General features: G+C 36.0%; 1 protein-coding gene across 1 annotated transcript; it reads right to left on the reverse strand.

Moving 5' to 3' along the window:
* Nucleotides 1-302: 302 nt before the first annotated feature.
* Nucleotides 303-20,421, reverse strand: CENPQ (centromere protein Q). Its single transcript, XM_021692069.1, has 9 exons — nt 20,358-20,421; nt 15,820-15,962; nt 14,805-14,853; nt 13,439-13,559; nt 12,076-12,144; nt 7,908-8,037; nt 2,050-2,169; nt 1,840-1,917; nt 303-765 (listed from the first exon to the last, which is right to left on the reverse strand). The coding sequence occupies exons 2-9, from the start codon at nt 15,919-15,921 to the stop codon at nt 634-636; spliced, it is 801 nt and encodes a 266-aa protein (XP_021547744.1). The 5' UTR covers nt 15,922-15,962; nt 20,358-20,421; the 3' UTR covers nt 303-633.
* Between the last annotated feature and the right edge of the window lie 236 nt (nt 20,422-20,657).

Here is a 20,657-nt window from a genome sequence, read left to right on the forward strand (position 1 = left end):
TTTTGGTTTGATTTTTCTTTTAAGGGAATAAATGTACTTAGGTTCCTTTTAAATAAAAGTATGCTTTGATGACAGTGGAAAATATTGAACATCTAGTCAATAATCCAACCAAAGAAATAAAATGTTCATGCTACCCCCAAAGGTAAAGACACCTGGCAAATCTTAATTATGTCACAAAAAGTCTAGAGGGTTATGTAAAAGAAATAAAGGCATTTGGGGATTTCTCAAGTTCCAGATGACTAGACGAAAATGCAAGTCATGAACTAAAGAATAATAATGATTGCAAACTATGTTTTTATGTACTGGGCACTATAAACACTTCACATATATTACATTACAGTATCACAGTTCCTCTGCACTAACCAATAAATGAGCTCTATTCAGCCATTATAAATCATTAGACTGTGGCTCAAACAACCAGAGACACAACAGAAATATGAGTTCCTAGATTTGGCAACTACTAAAAACAGTTTTTAGGACTATATTAGATGCTAATAGATCTACAGAAGCTAATTTAAGTATATGTTGGAAATAAAACCTGAAGAAGCCTCAGCCTCTGCAGTATCATCATAGGCTAACAGTTTTACAAACTCATAAACATTAAATTAGTACAGAACAGTCTAAAAAAACTCTTTAAGAGGCATCCAGTCTCTTATAAGCTTCTTCGATGAAAGTTAACATATTCCTCGTCTGGGTTGAATTATGGAGAACATCCAAGTCCTTCAGAAGAGCGTTATGGTTTGGAATTAATGTCAAAATTTCTTTCTGTGGGTATAATAGTACAATTAGTTTAAAATTTTTTTTTAAACTGAGATATAATTGACATATAACATCATATTAGCTTCAGGTACACAACACAATGATGTGATATTTGTGTACACTGCAAAATGACCACCACAATAAGTCTAGTTAACATCTAGCACCATACATACATAGTTACAAATTCTTCTTGTGATGTGAACTTTTAAGATTTACTCTCTTAACAACTTTGCAATATACAAGACCGTGTCATTGACTACAGTCACTGTGTTCTACATTACATCCCCAAGACTGTTTGATTTTATAACTGCAAGTTTGTACCTTTTGACCACATTGACCCATATAAATAGTTCTTAACCTTTTATTATGAGAAATGTCAAATGTATGTTATTTAGAGAGAATAGTACAATAAACGTCAAATACCCATCACCCAACTTCAGTAATCATCAACTCATTCTTGTTCTTTCCAAACTGTATTATTCTGTTTTACCTCTGTTCATTCCCTTTCCTTTTACCCTAAGTGGACTACAGATAGGACTATTTTAAATTATTTTTGAGAAACTTGAAGACTTTCTACCACTATAAGCATTTACACTATAATAGCTACTGGGAACCTGTGAAAACAGATACCAGTATACAGTCAACTACAAATAACACAACACTACTTCATGAAGAGTTATAGGCCACTGTTAGACGCATAAATAAACTCAACTATTGGAATTTACTTCCAGAAATCTATCCTACAGTTACAACCACACAAATACCTAAAGATATATACACAAGGGTATACTGAGCATTTTATGTAACTGCAACAATCATTTATTTCTACCAGTAATTCACGAATTATAGTATGGTACCTTCATCAATGGAATGTTACAGTTATTGACAAGAACGAGAGATCCACATGAAAGAAGCTCACAAATAAAGATGTTCGAACTATTCTGTCAAGTGAGAAAAACAATGTTGCCTAAAAACTTGTATCGTGGATTTCATTTGTTTTAAAAGAGGAAAAGGATATTATGGTTTTATATATGTGCTTCATAACTGATGATATAGTTGATATGGAAAATTGGCATTTACCTGAAGTGTGGGTGCTTTGAGACTCTTCTGAGAAAGTTCTGGAAGACAGAGTACCCCACTACTATCTATGTGAAACATCTAAAGTAGAAAAAGAAAGCTACAGATTATTTCAAAAGGCTGATTTCTCTCTTTTTACATTCAAAGTTGTCTTGCTGAGAGACAAGCATTAAAAAATTTATCCATTCTAGGAATGCATTATTAAACAATTACCTGTTTTATTTTCTCCTCTTCTTCTTCCACCTCACTTGTCAGAACTTGAATTTTGTTCTTTAGGCTCTGAATATTCCCAGTCATTGACTCTACGGTCTCTACTATTTTATCTATTTCTTCCTGAGTGAGAATCAGAAAGTTAATGTTTTAAACTAAATACATTATTAAATGAAACCCAAATAGGTATTAATATACATATACATATTTTTTAAATACCACATATATGGAAACATTTTGGTAATTTTTTTTTCTTTCACAAAACAGACTTCCGAGAAACTAATTTACCAACATAATAATTCATTATAAGGAAATTTAATTCCATGGAACAAGGAGATACAACCCACGTACAAGCATATTTCCTCAAAAACTCAGTAAAACTGCTACAATCAGAGATCCTGGAAGACCCAGTGAATGTAGCAGAGCCCAAGGACTGATGGCCTAAAAATCTCCTGTGCTTTGTCTATCCATCTCTAAATCACTACACACCCCTGGCAACCACTCATCTTTTTATTCTCCAGTTCTGCCTTTTCCAGCTTATCATATAGTTGCAATCATACAGTATGGGGCCTTTTCAGTTTGGCTTCTTCCACTTATGATTTATAATATGCACTTAAGGTTCCTCCATGTCTCTTAAGGGCCCAGTAGCTCATTTCTTTTTAGTGGTGAATAATACTCCATTGTCTGAGGTACCACATTTATTTATCCATTCACCTAATGAAGGACATCTTGCTATTCCAACTTTTGGCGATTATGAATAAAGCTGCCACAAACATCCATGTGCAATATTCAAACATACATGTATAATATACCAAGGAGCATGATTGCTGTATCGTGTGGTAAGAGTAGGTTTCATTTTGTAAGACACTGCCAAACTGTATTCTAAACCGGTTGTACCATTTAGCATTCCCACCAGCTGTGAGAGTTCTTGTTCCACATCCTCATCTGCATTTGTTGTTGTCCATGTTCTAGATTTCGGCCATTCTAGTAAGTGCATATTAAGTCTCCTTTCATCTATAGTTTCCCACTCCAATTTTTTTGGTTCTTTCCAACTGATTTGTACAGGAAACTAGATAGTTTGCTTTGCAGAATTTGCCAGTCAGGTTTAACCTGTTCCTCGGTCCTGAATTTCCTGTGACTTGGTTTTTGGATTTAGAGAGTGCTGTCCAATACAAATGTGTGTTACCACATGTATTAGTTTACTGTGCCTGCCAAAACAAACTGCCACACACTTGGTGTCTGAAAACAGAAATTTATTCTCTCTCAGTTCTGGAGAGCAAATGTCCAAAGCAAGGTGTTGGCAAGGCAGTGCTCCCTCTGAAACCTCTGAGGGAGAATCCTCTCTTGCCTCTTCCAGCTTCTGATGGCTATCAGCATTACTTGTGGCTGCTCACTCCAATTTCTGCATTTTTCACACAGCCTTTTCCTCCATGTCTCCTTCTCTTATTAAGGACATTTTTGTCTCTTTAAGGACACTAGTCTTTGTATTTAGGACCCACCCAAGATAATCCAGGATGATCTCATCTTGAGATCCTTAATTATATCTGGGAAGACTCTTTCCAGATAAGGGCACATTTGCAGGTTCCAGGGCTAGGAGTTGGGGCCACTATTCAACCCACTATAGAGGGAATGAATAACAACAATGAATAAAGAAAACAGTTAATATAATAAGGACTAAAAATTTCCATTGTGGTTAAAAAAAATTATTTTGGTCCATTGCTTTGGTTATCTTCTTTGGGTATGCCTACCATACCTATGCCATATTTTCTATGCTGAGCTTTTACTTTGTCACTTTTTCTCAACTTTAAAAAAATGTTTCTTTTTGATTTTAAAATTTTCTCCTTTATTTTACTATTTATTTTAAGCATTTACCTGTTGCATTTGCTTTAATTCTTCTAATTTAGTCTGAATATCTGAAAAGTTTTTTCTTTTACTTCTAATTTTTTCCTGAATTCTGTAGCTTCAGTTTTTAGTATTTCTAATACCGATTTATGATTTTTTCCCATACCCTCTACTGTTTTTCTGAATTTCTTTCAGTTTGCTTAAGAATTAGGTTAGTGTTCATCTGTTTTGTGAACACGTTTTTGGCATGCTTTTGTTACCTGTGGATTACTATTTTTTGTCCTTATTTTTATATTTTCTTATGCTAACTCTGGTTGTGAAATCCTATGGCTCTGTTCTTTTTTTTTTAAAGATTTTAATTATTTATTTGAGAGAGAGAATGAGAGAGAGAGAGCACATGAGACGGGGGAGGGGCAAAGGGAGAAGCAGACTCCCCGCCGAGCAGGGAGCCTGATGCAGGACTCGATCCTGGGACTCCAGGATCATGACCTGAGCCGAAGGCAGTCGCTCAACTGAGCCACCCAGGCACCCCTATGGCTCTGTTCTTATGCAGAGGTCCATAGGGATTAAAAAACTAAGCCCCAGCAGTTCCTATACCATCTTCTCAGTCTCAGAGACTTTGCTCACCACTGCCTTTTCTGTAGCACCATCACTGAGTGAGGGAGCTCAATTAATACAACTTCTGTTACTTATTAGCTGATACAGGTTTTGAAAAGTCATCACCAAGAATAACTCTAGGCTTCTGTGGGAAAAGGCAGTGGTTCTAAGCAAGACACATAACAGAAAACTGATGGATACAGACAAGACATACAAATTCCTAGTTCAAAGATTCTAGTAGGCCAGGGAAGAACTCTTATGCCCAAAATGCAAACAGTGCTTCCATTGAGTAACTGGCTGTCAAGCAAGCAAACCATAGATTGTTGTAATGCTGTGATATAAGAAATATGTATTTGGTCTTCATCCTTGGTTTCTGGCACAGAGCTAAATCCTTGTAATTTGTTGAGTGATTTGGGTGACAGTGGCATCTTTTGCTATTCATAATAAGCCTCTTTCTGGGGCACCTGAGTGGCTCAGTCGGGTTGAGTGTCTGCCTTCGGCTCGGGTCCTGCTATCAAGCCCCATGTTGGGCTCCTTGCTCAGCGGGAGCCTGCTTCTCCCTCTGCCTGATGCTCCCCCTGCTTGTTATCTCTCTCTGTCAAATAAATAAATAAAATCTTAAAAAAAAAAATAAGCCTCTTTCAACCTTACCTGAGTTTATGCTAATGAATGATTCAGAGAGGATGAGGGCTGGTTGCCAGAGCAATCAACCACGTGATTACAGGGTTGGAACTTTCAGCCCCACTCCTTGATCTCTTGAGAAGGGGAGATTTAGTTAATAATCAATTCTGCCTACCTGATGAAGCTTTCATAAAAATTCTAAACACTGGGTTCAGAGAGCTTTCAGGTTAGTGGAACACCTTGGGGCGCTGGTAGGACAACATACTTGAAGAGGCACAGAAGCTGTGTGCCCTTCCCCTATACCCTGCCCTATGTATCTCTTCCATTTGGCTGTTCTTGAATATATCCTTTATAAAAAACTGGTAAATAGTAAGTAAAGTGCCTTCCTGAATTCTGTGAATTGTTCTAGCAAATTACTGAACATGAGGAAGGGGTCATGGCAACACCTGATTTATACTTGGTTGGTTAGACGTACAGGAGGTGTAGAAGTACAACTGGCATCTGAAGTGGGGGGCAGTCTTGTGGGACTGAGCCCTTAACCTGTGGGGTCTGCACTAAATCCAGGTACTTAGTGTCAGAACTGGATGAAATTGTAGGACACCTAGCTGGTGTCTGCAGAGAACTGGAAAAGTGCTTCGTGAAAAACCCACACATTTGGTGTCAGAAGTGTTGAGGATAGAAAAAGGTTTTTTTCATTTAACTATATTTATGCTTTTTTCTGGAATACAGAAATGCCCCTCGGTATTACAAAAATCACACTATCATTTACTATCTTTGACTACTTTCAAGTGATTTACATGAGTATTAAATATTAAGATAACTTTGCCGTTATCACACTTGAAAACCTTTTAAAATCACCTAAAAAAAAAAAAGCCAAATTCACAAAAAAAGAGTAAGGAAGTGGTTACCAGGGGCTGGGGAGTGGAGAAAATAGGGAGCGGTTAGTAAAAGGTACAAATTTTCAGCTAAGATGAATAAGGTGTGATGATCTAATGTGAAAAACAAGGTGATTATAACCGGTAACACTGTATTGTATACTTAAAATTTGCTGAGAGAGAACTTAAATGTTCTTAACACACACAAAATAAAAAATAAATAATGTGAGGTGATGGATGTGTTAATTTACCAGATGAGGGAATCCTTCACAGTGTGTACATATATCAAATCACTACAGTGTACACTTTGAATATCTTATAATTATAGCCCAATAAAGCTGAAATTAAAAAAAAAAACCTATGTCAATGACATCCAACTGTTCATTACATGGTGGAACTAGTGTCAGTGCTGAAAATATACTCTTGAAAAGTAGTAACGGGGAGGGCGCCTGGGTGGCTCAGTTGGTTAAGCGACTGCCTTCGGCTCAGGTCATGATCCTGGAATCCCAGGATCGAGTCCAGCATCGGGCTCCCTGCTCAGCGGGGAGTCTGCCTCTCCCTCTGACCCTCCCCCTTCTCATGTGCTCTCTCTCTCTCTCAAATAAATAAATAAAATCTTTAAAAAAAAAAAAAAAAAGAAAAGTAGTAACGGGGATAAAAATTCAATATAATCTCACACTAGGAAGAAAGTGAATTTCTATTTATCATATATGGAATTTATTAATTTATAATATACATAAATTATAATATATGTAATTAATTTATAATATATGTAAATTTGTTGCTCAGAGTCTAATCCACCCAGTGTTATTCTCAATCATATGGAAAAACTGGAATAAATTGTGATTTTTGAATTCTTAGAAATCCTTGGGGATGCATTCCTTGCATAAACTACTACCAACTCTATATTTTCTAAATTGCTAACAAAGACCTAAGGACCATTATCTACAAACTACTTTGAAATGGCTAAGAGATATATGGTCTAATCTAGTTTGGTTTTAATAACTACTTAATAAGCCCTGTAAGTTTGTTTCTCCTAACAGTTCAAGTATCCACTAATTAAAAGCCTGAAGTTAATCATGATACCTAATGTTATCTCCCATTATCTTCTACAAGATAATGATCGAGAAACAGAATCTGCAGTTGGACTAAGATCTGCACTATAACTTTTTTTTTTTTTAAAGATTTTATTTATTTATTTGACACAGAGAGACACAGCAAGAGAGGGAACACAAGCAGGGGGAGTGGGAGAGGGAGAAGCAGGCTCCCCACTGAGCAGAGAGCCCGATGCGGGGCTCCATCCCAGGACCCTGGGATCATGACCTGAGCCGAAGGCAGACGCTTAACGACTGAGCCACCCAGGCGCCCCTGCACTATAACTTTAAGCAATTTGTCTAAGGTTCAGCTAAAAATATGTCTCTTTTTCACATTTGTAAAATGAGATCATATAGCACAGACCTCTTTAAGTTGTTTTGAGAATTAAGGGATGTAGCTACAAGTGCCTAGAGCAGTACCTAGAACACAGAAAGCCCTCGTTACATGTTAGCCATATAATAATAACAACAACAATAATGAGTATATGCTCTTCTTGTCAATATGTTTTGAAATTCTTTAGCATTTAATGATGAGTTCCTATAATTTGATAATCAAGAATAGAAGTTCAGTTAAAGTCAGGTGAAAAAAAACCAGAACTGCTACTTAATCACTAATATATTAGGAATACTTTTAACTTTAGAGGTTCAAAGTTTAGGTAAAGTTTTTGCTCTGACAAAAAAAAAAAAAAAAAGAAGAAGAATTTAATGAAAACCCTGTTCTAAAATCTAGTATTTATTATTAGGAGAATATCATGATAATTTAAAAAATTTCTTATTCTCTTCCCCTTTCTCCTAACTCTCTAATTATGGACTCCCTGTTCAAATTTCATACCTGCAATAATGCCAGACCTTCTTCATTAGCTCTGTGCTGTGCCCTTTCCATTTTCAGTAGACTTGACACGTTAGTTAAATCTTTCAGCTTTTTGGGAGGGACTTTAACGGTTTCACACAGTTGTAGCAATCTTAGGGATAAAAAAAAAATAATTATGTTTACCTTTTTAGAACCATTATTTTATTTTATTTTTTTGTTTTGTTGTGTTTGAAATACTGCTGCCATCTTTTTTCTGTCCTCATATTCCCAAGGGCTATTACATTCTTTTATTAACAGTAGCTAACATTAGCAGTGACACCCATAAAAAGCCATGATACATTATCTTTTAGCCTTTCGATTTATTAAGATTTATCTCAAATCATGGGGCGCCTAAGTTGTTTCATGAAAGGAAAAATTTCTTTTTTATACACATCAATTTTATTATATATATTTATACAATTTCATTTGTATATATTTTAAAATAAAACTTTCCTTGTATCTTCTGAATGTGTTTCCGAGACTACTATAGCACATAATTCTATCTTTATTTTTTATTTATTTATTTATTTTTTTAAGATTTTATTTATTTGTTTGACAGAGAGAGGCACAGCGAGAGAGGGAACACAAGCAGGGGGAGTGGGAGAGGGAGAAGCAGGCTTCCCGCGGAGCAGGGAGCCCAATGTGGGGCTCGATCCCAGGACCCTGAGATCATGACCTGAGCCGAAGGCAGACGCTTAACGACTGAGCCACCCAGGTGCCCCTAATTCTATCTTTATTGTGAATAGCTGTGTAAGAGATGAAACACTATTCTGTAATGACACTGGACTCTATATTTCAGTTGTCTTAGACAATGTGTCCAATGAAAAGAATCTCTGTATCAGTTACTCTAACAATGGTTTTAAAGATAAGTGAGTCCCACAGAGTTTAAGGCAAATAAAATGTTAAGATTAAAGTGCTTTGTTTAAAAGTACAATCAAAACGTCTACGACCCAGGCATTGCACTACTGGGTATCTACCCCAAAGATACAAATGTAGTGAACCGAAGGGGCACCTGCACCCTAATGTTTATAGCAGCAATGTCCACAAGAGCCAAACTGTGGAAAGAGCCAAGATGTCCACTGACAGATGAATGAATAAAGAAGATGTGGTATATATATACAATGGAATATTATGCAACTATCAAAAATCGAAATCTCGCCATTTGCAAAGACCTGGATGGAACTAGAGGGTATTATGCTAAACAAAATAAGTCAATCAGAGAAAGACAAGTATCATATGATCTCACTGATATGTGGAATTTAAGAAAGAAGGCAGAGGATCATAGTGGAAGAGAGGAAAAAATGAAACAAGAAGAAACCAGAGAGGGAGACAAACCATAAGAGACTCTTAATCTTAGGAAACAAACTGAGGGTTGCTGGAGGGGAGGGGGCAGAGATAGGGTGGCTGGGTGATGGTCATTGGGGAGGGTATGTGTTGTGGTGAGCACTGTGTGTTGTAGAAGACTGATGAATCACAGACCTGTACTCCTGAAACAAATAATACATTATATGTTAATTAAAAAAAAAAAAACTGCATACTAGGCAAACTAAAAAAAAAAAGACAACATGAATACTGTGCAATATTAAAGTTAAGAAATACTCTCTAAATATGTAAAAAAAGGAAAGAAGAAAAAAATAAAAAGAAAAAAAACAAATTAAAAACAGAAAAGTTAACAAAACACAACAAGGTTACAAAATTTTCCTTCAAACCAGGTTGATTAGATCGCCAATGGAAACTAACCTATTACTACCCTCACTGGTAGCAGGGAGCAATACAGCTTTCCTAAAAGCTTGTATTCTTGGATTCCAGGAGGAAGAGATCAAGGAGGAAAATCTAAATTTGGTTACTTCTTGCTAATAGCAACATTTTGGGGTTCTCAAAAACCCAACTACTTAAGATTTGCAGGCATAAATAGTGGAAAACATAACACATCTTCCTAGGATCTTACTCAAAATATTACTTTTTGTAAAGAAAAAAAGTAGGCAATATAAAACGCACCAATCACAATTTTCATTAAACTGTTGGGATAAACTTCAGTTATCCAGTCATTAGGAAGGACATCACATTTAAGAATAAAAACCTAGGCACCTAGGTGGCTCAGTTGGTTAAGCACCCGAGTCTGGAGTTTGGTTCAGGTCATGATCTCAGGGTCCTGGGATCAAGCCCCCATGTCTGGCTCTGCACTCAGCATGGAGTCTGCTTGGGTTTCTCCCCCTCTGCCCCTATCCTCGCTTGCTCTGATCTCTCTCTCTCTCTCTAAAATAAATCTTTAAAAAAAAAAGAATAAAAACCTGTGTGTATAAGTATTCCTAAGAGGAATAAGTTCTTGATTTCTTAACTAAAATAAAGATCCATTTATGAACAATTTCTTCTAAAAGTTTATTAAGTTAATTCTGTGAAAGGGTCACTCACTATTCAACATGTTCTAAATAGTGGTTAGATTTGTAGTATTCTTTTTTTTATTTTTTATTTTTTATTTTATAAAGATTTTATTTGTTTATTTGACAGAGAGAGACACAGTGAGAGAGGAGCACAGGCAGGGGGAGTGGAGAGGGGAGAGGCAGGCTTCTCGCCGAGCGGGGAGCCCGATGCAGGGCTCGATCCCAGAACGCTGGGATCATGACCTGAGCCGAAGGCAGGCGCTTAACGACTGAGCCACCCAGGCACCCCAGATTTGTAGTATTCTTAAAAAATCTTATTAAAATAAAAGTGTAACATGAATACACCCTACTATGTCAAAAACACCTAATCATCATTCATAACAGTTTTCTATAGGGCAGACCCATGATCAGACAAACAAAACAGGGTTGCTAGTCAAACAAAATGGGTTAGCCACTACAGTTTTTAGAGAACATACTTTGGGAAAGTCTGCCCTATAGAAAAATTTTATGAATGATGATTAGGTGTTGTTGACATAGTAGAGTGTATTCATGTTACACTTTTATTTTAATAAGATTTTTTAAGAATCCTGCAAATCTAATTGTACTAAAATATTCTCATTTACACATCAAATAGGACTTACTTGTTTTCTATTAAAAGGCAATAAATAGCTTTTATTATGTATTATCTTATATACTGGCTTTTTAGTACACTCCTTCCTTTTTAATATTAGACTGTCATTCCTGTAAGTAGGTGGCAGGCCTGCTTCTAGCAGTCCTTTTTTAATCTCTTCAACCTCTCTACAAACTCCCACCCCCAACCACCCTTTCTGTTTTGCTACTATTGTTGAAACTATATTTAAAGTAAGCAGAATTTTTGCTTAGACTTCCCAAGAAGTCTACTAGCTCTAGTTTACTAGACTAGAAACTAGTAAACTAGACTAGACTAGAAATTAGTCTACTAGTTTCAGGCAAACCCAAAACTAAGATGTAGAACATTTTTCTATGAAAAGAAAAAGCTGGGTGCCTGGGTGGTTCAGTCAGTTAAGCGGCTTTGCCTTTGGCTCAGGTCATGATCTCAGGGTCCTGGGATCTACTCAGTGGGGAGTCTGCTTATCCCTCTCCTGCTGCCTCTTCCCCCACTCATGCTCTCTCTCTCAAATAAATAAATACAATCTTCAAAAGAAGAAAAGAAAAAATTCTGTGCAAATAGTAGTTACTGAAAATTATTGGCAGTGGTGTGACTTTAAGAGCACTTGAAAAGAAACTTCCATTTGTGACTTGCCATAAGATGAAGAGCAGTAATACCCTGAAAATCACCTACTTATGAAAATAATATAATACAATATTGAAGTGAAAACACAGTAATGGAATAAATCTCAGATAAGAATGGTAAACCATTAACTTCAAATTGCTCAAAATGAAGATGGAGTTAAAGCGGACAAAATATTTTTTCAAATCCCACTACAAAAAAATGAACTGCAGAAGCAGGCATTTTGTGATTTTCAGACTTTATTTTTATAAATTCTCTTAACTGACTTCATAACTGCATGCAGCAGTTTAGAATATACATTTCCAAGTCATTCACCTTCTTAAAATTACAACAAAAATAACAACAAAAAAACCCCAAAATGAAAGAAAAACTTTTATATCCCACACATGTCTATTCTGGTAACCTAGAAACAGATTAGACTTCTACTAATTTTATTTTAAATATATTTTTATATTCATTTTATAGTTTATAAAAATATTCTATTGCATAACTACATTACCTTTTCTTCAGATAGTTAAGATGATACTGAACTCGTTCATTTTCTCCAATATTGTTACTCAAAATTGCTCTAGAAAAGAAAAAAAAAAGATTGAATAAATACTAGTTTGAAACACAATGAATATAATGTGTTTACTTTTTCTCCCTGCTTTCTTTCAAGTGCCCCTCCTCACTAGCCAGGTAGAATCAATCACTTTTTACTTTTAAAGATTTTATTTATTTATTTATTTGACAGAGAAAGAGACAGTGAGAGAGGGAACACAAACAGGGGGAGAGGAAGAGGGAGAAGCAGGCTTCCTGCTGAGCAGGAAGCCCGATGCGGGGCTCGATCCCAGGACCCTGGGATCATGACCTGAGCCGGAGGCAGACCCTTAATGACTGAGCCACCCAGGTGCACCCACTTTTTATTTTATATCAAATACACTTTTTTTCCCCATGTTTTATTCCTGATTTTATTGGGAAAGCCTCTAGGATTTTGTCATTATGTATAATACTTGCTGTGGGTTCCAGGTAGACATTCTTTGTCATGTTAAGGAAGCATCCTTACATTTCTGTTCTTTAAAGAGTTTTATTTATTTTTGTTTTGTTTTGTTCTTAAATATGGAATTGGTATTGAATTCAGCAAATGGTTTAAAACAGATATTAAAATATCATATTATGTTTTCCTAATTTAATCTGTTATGTTGTTTTGACAGCTTTCCTAAAGTAATCTTTAGGTTCCTAAACTAAACTCTATTTGTTTAGTGTTAATTATTCTTTAGATATACATTTGGATTCTATTTCTAGTTTAGGAATTCTACATCTATATTATAAGTGAAAGGGGTTTAACAGTATTCAGGGTGTGTGCTTGTATGTACATTCTATTTTTTCAGGTTTTGATATCAGGATTATAATTTTATAAAATGAAAATAGTTTGCCACTATTTTTTGTCTGTTTGTTTCATACATTTATTTATTGAAATACGATTTTAAGCAAAGGTACAATCAAAGTTCTTCTTATTACATTCTATAATTGTAATTAATTTAGATGAGTTCAGCTTCTTGATGGCAGAATCCTGTCTTATTTTCTTTGTATCCCCACCATGGTAGCTTATATATAAAGTGTCAATTGGAACTCAACTTCTTAAAGTATCCCTAGTGATAGAAAAAGTTTAAAGGTTATAAATAGCAGGTCATGCCACACAGACTTCATTTTTCTTTCACTGATGGAATCCTAAGCTTCTGAAATTAACGACTTCCTGCAAAACACCCTATCACCATAAAATAAATAATGACATTTAAAAGGAAATGTTTCCAAGGAAATATGTTTCTATGGGAAACATATAAGTAGAAATCAAGGATGAAATGCAAAAATTTCATACTTACATTATTACTGAGTCCATCATAGTTTGCAAGTGCTCTCTACTAGTCTCTGAAAGAGGCTGCCAGGTTTTTCTCTTGTTGGATGCTATCTTAACCCGTTTTAGATTAGTATGCTCTGTTTGTCTTGTTACTGGTGAAGGAAGAGACTGGTCAATCTTGAAATTTTATGTTTTTACTTAAAAAGTGATTCAAGTATAAATTTATTTTAAAAAGCTAATAGAAGTATGAGAACCAAAATATTATAAGACTGCATAAACTATTTAATTTCCTTTTTATTGCACAGACATAATATGCCAGTCATTGAATATGCTTATGCTGTCTAATATTATGTTAACTAAAATATTATTAGCTGATACTGCAGATACAAACCCAAGACAATTCTAAATGAAGAAGCAGGCTACAATTATTAGGATTCAATATAAAAGTCTGATTCCCAGAAATGACCTAAATTAAAGAGCTTCATTGAGAAGACTAGAAAGCTATTTCTACCAAATGTTAAATGGCAACTGGAACAAAATACTCAGGGTCTACTTGGTTATTGGTATTGTTCTACTTATAAGAGATAAACAAAGGAGATACACTATTGACTCATATATAGATTAGTTTTGGAGAGAAGGGAGACTAAGTAATTTTAATTACAGGTACGCAAAGCATTACAAAAGAAAAAGTGCACCATGAACTATGGAAGTATAAAACCAGGGAACCTAGCTTGGTGTTGGTGAGGAGAGAAAGGGAATTCTTAGATGAAGTGATGCCTAAGGAAAGATGACCACTCCATACTAATTTATTACAAACAAAATTAGACAGTAGCCCCAAACTAATCCATGCAATGGTGGTAGGACAGAAGCACAACTGTTTTAAAGAGAAATCAGTAGGGTGTCTATATATCTTAGATCAGTAATAATTCAGATTGTGGGACACTTTGATTTTCTCTAGTTCCTATCAATTTAGAACCTTACACAATATTTTGCTAGAGGCGGTAAGTGAAATTTCAGTTGACCAAAATTACTGACTAACCAGTACTACTTATTCTTGCAAAAATGAGAATGCAGCTGTTTATTACTTTCTTTTGCTTTTTTTAAAAAAGATTTATTTATTTGAGAGAGAGAGAGAGAGAACATACATGGGGTGGGGAGGGAGGGAGAGAGAGTGAAAGTCCCAAGCATACTCCTCGCTGAGCGCAGAGCCGACATGGAGCTGGATCTCACGACCCTGAGCCAAAATCAAGAGTCAGACACTCAACTGACTATGCCACACAGGAGCCCCTAGTATCTTTTGCTTTTGTACAGCTCATAAACAAGATGCTGAGAATTTTTTTATGAATACAGACATCTTGAGACAAATTAAACAAGATATAGAAAATAAATACCTTCAGAAGGCAGATGCTTCGGATTTTTATTTTTTGCTATGTTTCTAACCTAGAGAGAAAAACGCACACATAATTAAACATCAGATAAAAAGACACTACCTTTGCAATATATTTGTCATGTATGTTGAAGAGTATTCATATATCTTCTGGCTAGATAGAAAAAGTATATTGCTACTTCTACAGAGAAAGGGTGTGTATTTCTCACAGGCAGAGGATATACTAAAGCAATTCCTGGACAATGGTAATAATGTACAATAGAATTCCATATAGTGTCAAATATATTTTTTTTAAGATTTATTTTTATTTATTTTAGAGAGAGTAAGAGAGAGAGCTTGCAAGTGGGGGTAGGGGCAGAGAGAGAGAATCTTTCAAGCAGACTCCCCGCTGAGCAAAGAGCCCTACTCAGGTCTTGATCCCATGACCCAGGAGATCATGACCTGAGCCAAAATCAAGAGTGGAATGCTTAACCGACTGAGTCATCCAAGTGCCCTGTGTCAAAGAATATGTTAAAGAAATCATTAGTCATTTTGCCTATGAAATAGTGTTACATACTTTACCTGCAAAAAACATAGGCACTGCCTAATACAGGATAAATCACAACAAAATTTTTACATTTTAAATATTCTTTTGTAAGAGAGGGGCAAAATTATGGTAGAAAGAAGCTAATTCCTCCCAAGGTAATTTTTCTCTGTTAATAAAAATCTCTTTCACCAACTGACAGATTTTAAGTAAAGCGTACACACTTTACTCCTAGTCTTCACATTCAAACACCTTAGCAATGTCCCATGACCCCCTCCTCAACAAAGAATTCTCTGATCAGTATCTTTAGAAATTGAAATAAACAATTTTCATCTGAGAATTTTTACAAATTATGTTGCAACAACTCCCACATAATGATATGAATTATTATAACTTGTACTCAAACTGACCTTTAGTCTTCACATACTCCTTTACATAGAACAAATGACATTTTTAATCAAAAAGTTCTGAATGATAAACTCAATATTTTCATTACCTTTTTCTCTGGTAACTCCATTTCCTCATCATCATTTTTTCTTTTTGGGTTTCTTTTTAACTGTTGAGACCTTTTCTTGGAAGAACTTGCTTTGCTAGACATCTTAATCTAAACAGAACAATTATAACAGTGCTTCAAAAAATCTGTGAAGATAAAAAGGACGCAAAAATAAGCTTAAGCTTGCAGAATATTTTGTTAAAAAGAACTACGTATAGGGGCACCTGGGTGGCTCAGCCGGTTAAGCGGCTACCTTTGGCTCAGGTCATGATCCTAGGGTCCTGGGATTGAGTCCCTCATCGCCTCCTTGCTCGGCGGGGAGACTGCTTCTCCCTCTGCCTGCCACTCCCCCTGCTTGTGCTCACTCTCTCTCTCCGATAAAAAAAAAGAAAAAAGAACTACCTATAAATGTTCCAAATTTGCTTTAAAAAAATCATAATGAAAGTTTTGGGGAAGTATCGTTTTTAGAACACTTAAACATATTTTAAAACAAGTAACACTGATTATTATTGAAGTATGTATCTAATTCAGTTTCATTCCTAGAAATTTCTTCTATTTTTATGGCTTTAAAAAAATCATGTGAAAGTGCTTTTGCATCTCTTACTTTATACTCCACCATACAATAACATTATCTCCATGTTTAGACCCAAGAAAATGGAAATATAAAGTATTAAATTGTTTTACTCTGGTCACAGATAATATTAATTTGAAGAGTAATACTCAGGTCTTCTTATTTTAAGCCTAATGGATTTCTCATTCGACTTATGCCAAAGATGAAAGGAGATAATCTTTAGGATCCATACTATGAATCTATGCTGTGGAAATTCAAGTGAAAAAGTCACTCATAAGGATTTAAGCTACAACTCTGCCTGAGCTATTTGCATTTTAAAAAAGCTCAGTAGTATAATGATTATTCTGTCCTTCCACAAATTACAAAACAGACACAGGAGTGTGGATGATTTCGATGACAAAATTTAAGTCCTTCATCACCAAATAGTCCTTTATCACCAAACTCATTACTGTTAAAAGGAACAGAGGAATAGAATGTTTATTCTTGCTTTAGGCCATAAGGAGTAGATAGCTTAGAAGTTAGGTACAGTATACAGAGGAGTGTGTGTGTGTGTGTGTGTGTGTGTGTGTGTGTGTGTGTATGTACGTACAGGCATACCTCAGAGATATTGCAGGTTCCATTCTCGATGACAGCTAAAGCGAATATTGCAATAAAGTAAGTCAAATGAAATTTTTGGTTTCATTTGCATGTAAAAGTTATGTTTACGTTATACTACTGTAGTCTATTAAGTGTGCAATAGTATTATATCTAAAAAAACAATGTACATACCTTAATTAAAACAGCTTTATGGTTGAAAAATGCTAACTATCATCTGAGCTTTCAGCAAGTCAATCACTGATCACAGATCACCCTAACAAATACAATAATAATGGAAGAGTTTGAAATCTTGCAAGAATTCCCAAAATGTAACAGACAGAAAGTGAGCAAATGCTGTTGGAAACATGGAGCCAAAAGACTTGCTGAAGTGGGATTGCCACAGACCTTCAATCTGTAAAAAACATGGTATCTGTGAAGCACGATAAAAATGAGGTATGCCCATATACACATACATACATATATGTAGTATATACATCTTATTTATATATATATAAACGTTTTCTAGGCATATACAGCTAGATACATACCAGTCACCATTCCTTTTCTAAAAATTCAGAGTTAAATAGATTAATAGTTTATATATGCAGATTGAGAGACAATAAAGGAGTTACTTTGGATAAATCTATTTCTTCAAATTTTAAAAGGTAAAGGTTCAAGCTTTTTTTTCAGTAAGATTAACAAAAATGGAGGGAAATAATTAATTGAAAGATTACCACTATACTTGGGGACTACATGGAAGATCAGTTACAAAAAGCTCTGGTAAATTACACTTTACCCTGCTCTTGAACAATGTGGTACTCTACACCCAGTTAGTGTTAGATTCCTGAGATGCCTAATTCTTTCAACGTGACATCCATGCCCTTATCCTTCCCCGACTTAAAAACCAATCCACATGACAGTTTCACTTGTGGGCCTCTCCTGGAAGGGTTACGATACATATAGCAGTACAGGTTTTTCAATGAAGAAGGTGAGGGAGCAAGTGAGGGCTGAAATTTAGTCCTCACTCCATTTGGTAAATTAAAAATGGTGCAAATTCCTTCTTACTCCTGTTATTGAGAGATGGAGTCTATGTCCCTTTATCTTAAATCTTGGCAGACTCTGTAGCTGTTTGAGCAGTAGAATATGGTGGAAATGATTCTGTACTAGTTTACTGGCCTAAACATGAAGAGACCGGCAGCTGCAACATCCTCATGTTTGAAATATTTGCTCTTGGAACCCAGCTACCATGCTATGAGGAAGGCCAACATGGAGAGGAACTGAAAGCCCCAGGCAAAAGCCCCAGCTGAACTCCCAACCAATAGCCAGTACCAACTTGCCAGCCTGGTACATGTACCTGAGCCAATATGCTGCAGCTGACCCTGCATGGAAAAGACATGAGTCAGCCCTACCAAGTTGTTTCTGATCCCGAATTCTGGAACAAATAAATAATTTTTTTAATTAAAAAAATTTTAAAATCCTTCCCCAATACCTACTACACAACATCCAACTCTACCATGTCATTTATAGTTCTTAAAAATCTAGCCCTGCCTAGCTTTCCATACTTCTCTCCCACTACTCCTTATAAGACTCTCTCTAGCTAGATTTGATGATTTCCCAAACACACTTTGAGTAATGCATACACTATGCCCTCCACCTGAGCTGCTCTCCTCTCCTGTCTCTGCCCACCCTCCCAGAGCATGAGCCACCTGCTCTTCATGCCTCCTAACCACTCCACTCCACTCTAAAAGTCTGTGGGCGCTTCTGGTGTCTAACTCTCAGCTGGCACTTATTTATAGTTTGGTTCTATTAATCAGTTTTTCTTGATATTCTTTATTCAAAAACATGTAATTTAGTGCTACTTCAAATTTGACTCACAAACTACTATAGTGTCTTTAAATATAGAAACTGACAATATTCATTTAGAAACTTTTATCATAATTTGGCAAAAATTTTATGTATGTTGAATCTGATCATAAAATAATTGGCTTTTTTCTTTTTAAATGTCATTTTCCCAGTAATTTGTTAAAAAAAAAAACCAACCCACCACCTTCTTTTTTAGAGATGTTTTAGGTTCACAGCAAAATCAAGCAGCAAGTATATAGAGTTCCCATATACCCCCTGTACCCCCTCACTACCCCCAGCTTTCTCCACTACCAACATCCCACACCAGAGTGGTACATTTGCCATAATTCATGAACTCCCACTGACATATCCTATCACCCAAAGTCTATATTTTACAGTAGGGTTCATTCTTGGTGTTATATACTCTATGGGTTTGACTAGCAATTAATTTTTGGTTGTATTGTACAAAAGAATCAGTTGCAGCTGATTAAAAATTAAAAAAAATAAGCTGTTTCTTTACTAGCGGCAATACGAGCTGCACCATTTTCACTGATACCTACTTAAGCCAATAAACCATAGCACAAAAAGTTTCTAAAGCTCGTTACTATCAACATTTTGGATGGAGTAACTCTTTGTTGTGAGGGCTGTCCCATGAACTGTATTCTGGTCTTTAGTTGCTAGTACCCTCCCTTCCCCAAGGTGTGACAACCAAAACTGTCCCCAGACATTATTAAATGTCTCCTGGTGTGAAGGTACCTCAGACTGAGAACCACTGCCAAGAGCAAGTCAGGAATAAAGATGAATGGCCTGGTTCCAAATCCTGGCTCTGCCATTTAACTAGCTGTACAACCTCAGGCAAGAAAATTTGTTCAGTTTCCCCACTGGTAAAATGGGTTAAAGTTAAAAGCACCAACATTAAAGGCTTTTGTGAAGCTAAAATTTTGTACAGAATACGTAAAGTGCCTAGAACAGTACTTGGGACATAGTAAGAATTCAATAAATAAGTCACAATGTTCTATCACTACTGGGCCAGTTGTAAAGGAACTAGAATAGAAATTTTAATGTAAATGTAAAATGAATAGAAATTTTGCCCTGCTTTAGATCCACAGGAAACCATAGCCCAGTGACAGTGGGTAGAGACAGATATGAAAACAATTACTATAAAATTATATATCATGTGACAAAAATTATAAAAGAAAAATGAGTGGATGACTCAAATTGATGTGTATGCGTGTGTGTGGGGGGGAATGATATACGGTATTCAGAAAAAAAAAAAGTAACATGGTAATTACATTTTGAAATATTTAGCCAGAAGGATCGGGAATGAAGTATTTGAGAGAAAGCAGCAAAAGCCTGATGGCAGAACAGTTGGAAAGAAACTGGTCTGTTCCGGCACAGGGAAAATTCAGCGAGACTTGAATGTGTATGGGAGTAAGGGACAGAAACAAGATTGGAACAGTAGTTTGCGGCCAGACTATATACTGCAGTAAAGAATTTTCTCCTTATTCCGTAGGAAACAGGGAGGCATCCTAACTTGTCTTATTTTTCTTACCGGTTTGCTGAAATTCGTGGAAACCAAGTCTCTCAATCTAGGCCTCAGTGTAAGCACACAGGGCAAGCACCAAGTCTAGCGAAACACAAATAACGCAATGTTTACCTCCTGACAAATGCCTCGGGATAGCAACGCTGCCGGCCGCAGTTACGTCAATGCCCAAAGACACTAATCTCTAAGGCTGCACTTCGCACCACTATGGGCCACGGGAGATTAAGGAAAAAGAACTAGGATGAAGATGAATTGGGGAAAGGAGGGAAGAACCCAGGAACCAGGTGCGGCTTCACTACATCCTAGCAA

The sequence above is a fragment of the Neomonachus schauinslandi genome, chromosome 8 (assembly GCF_002201575.2).
Source record: "Neomonachus schauinslandi chromosome 8, ASM220157v2, whole genome shotgun sequence".
In the NCBI taxonomy this organism is placed as follows: Eukaryota; Metazoa; Chordata; class Mammalia; order Carnivora; family Phocidae; genus Neomonachus; species Neomonachus schauinslandi.

Bases quoted from the DNA above. Each gene is read 5' to 3' on its own strand.
- CENPQ (XM_021692069.1), bottom strand. From the start codon at position 15,921: ATGTCTAGCAAAGCAAGTTCTTCCAAGAAAAGGTCTCAACAGTTAAAA. The intron at 14,854-15,819 runs GTAATGAAAATA...TTTTCTCTCTAG, and splicing joins TGGAGTTACCAGAGAAAAAG to GTTAGAAACATAGCAAAAAA. The intron at 1,918-2,049 runs GTAATTGTTTAA...TTTCTACTTTAG, and splicing joins AAGAGGAGAAAATAAAACAG to ATGTTTCACATAGATAGTAG.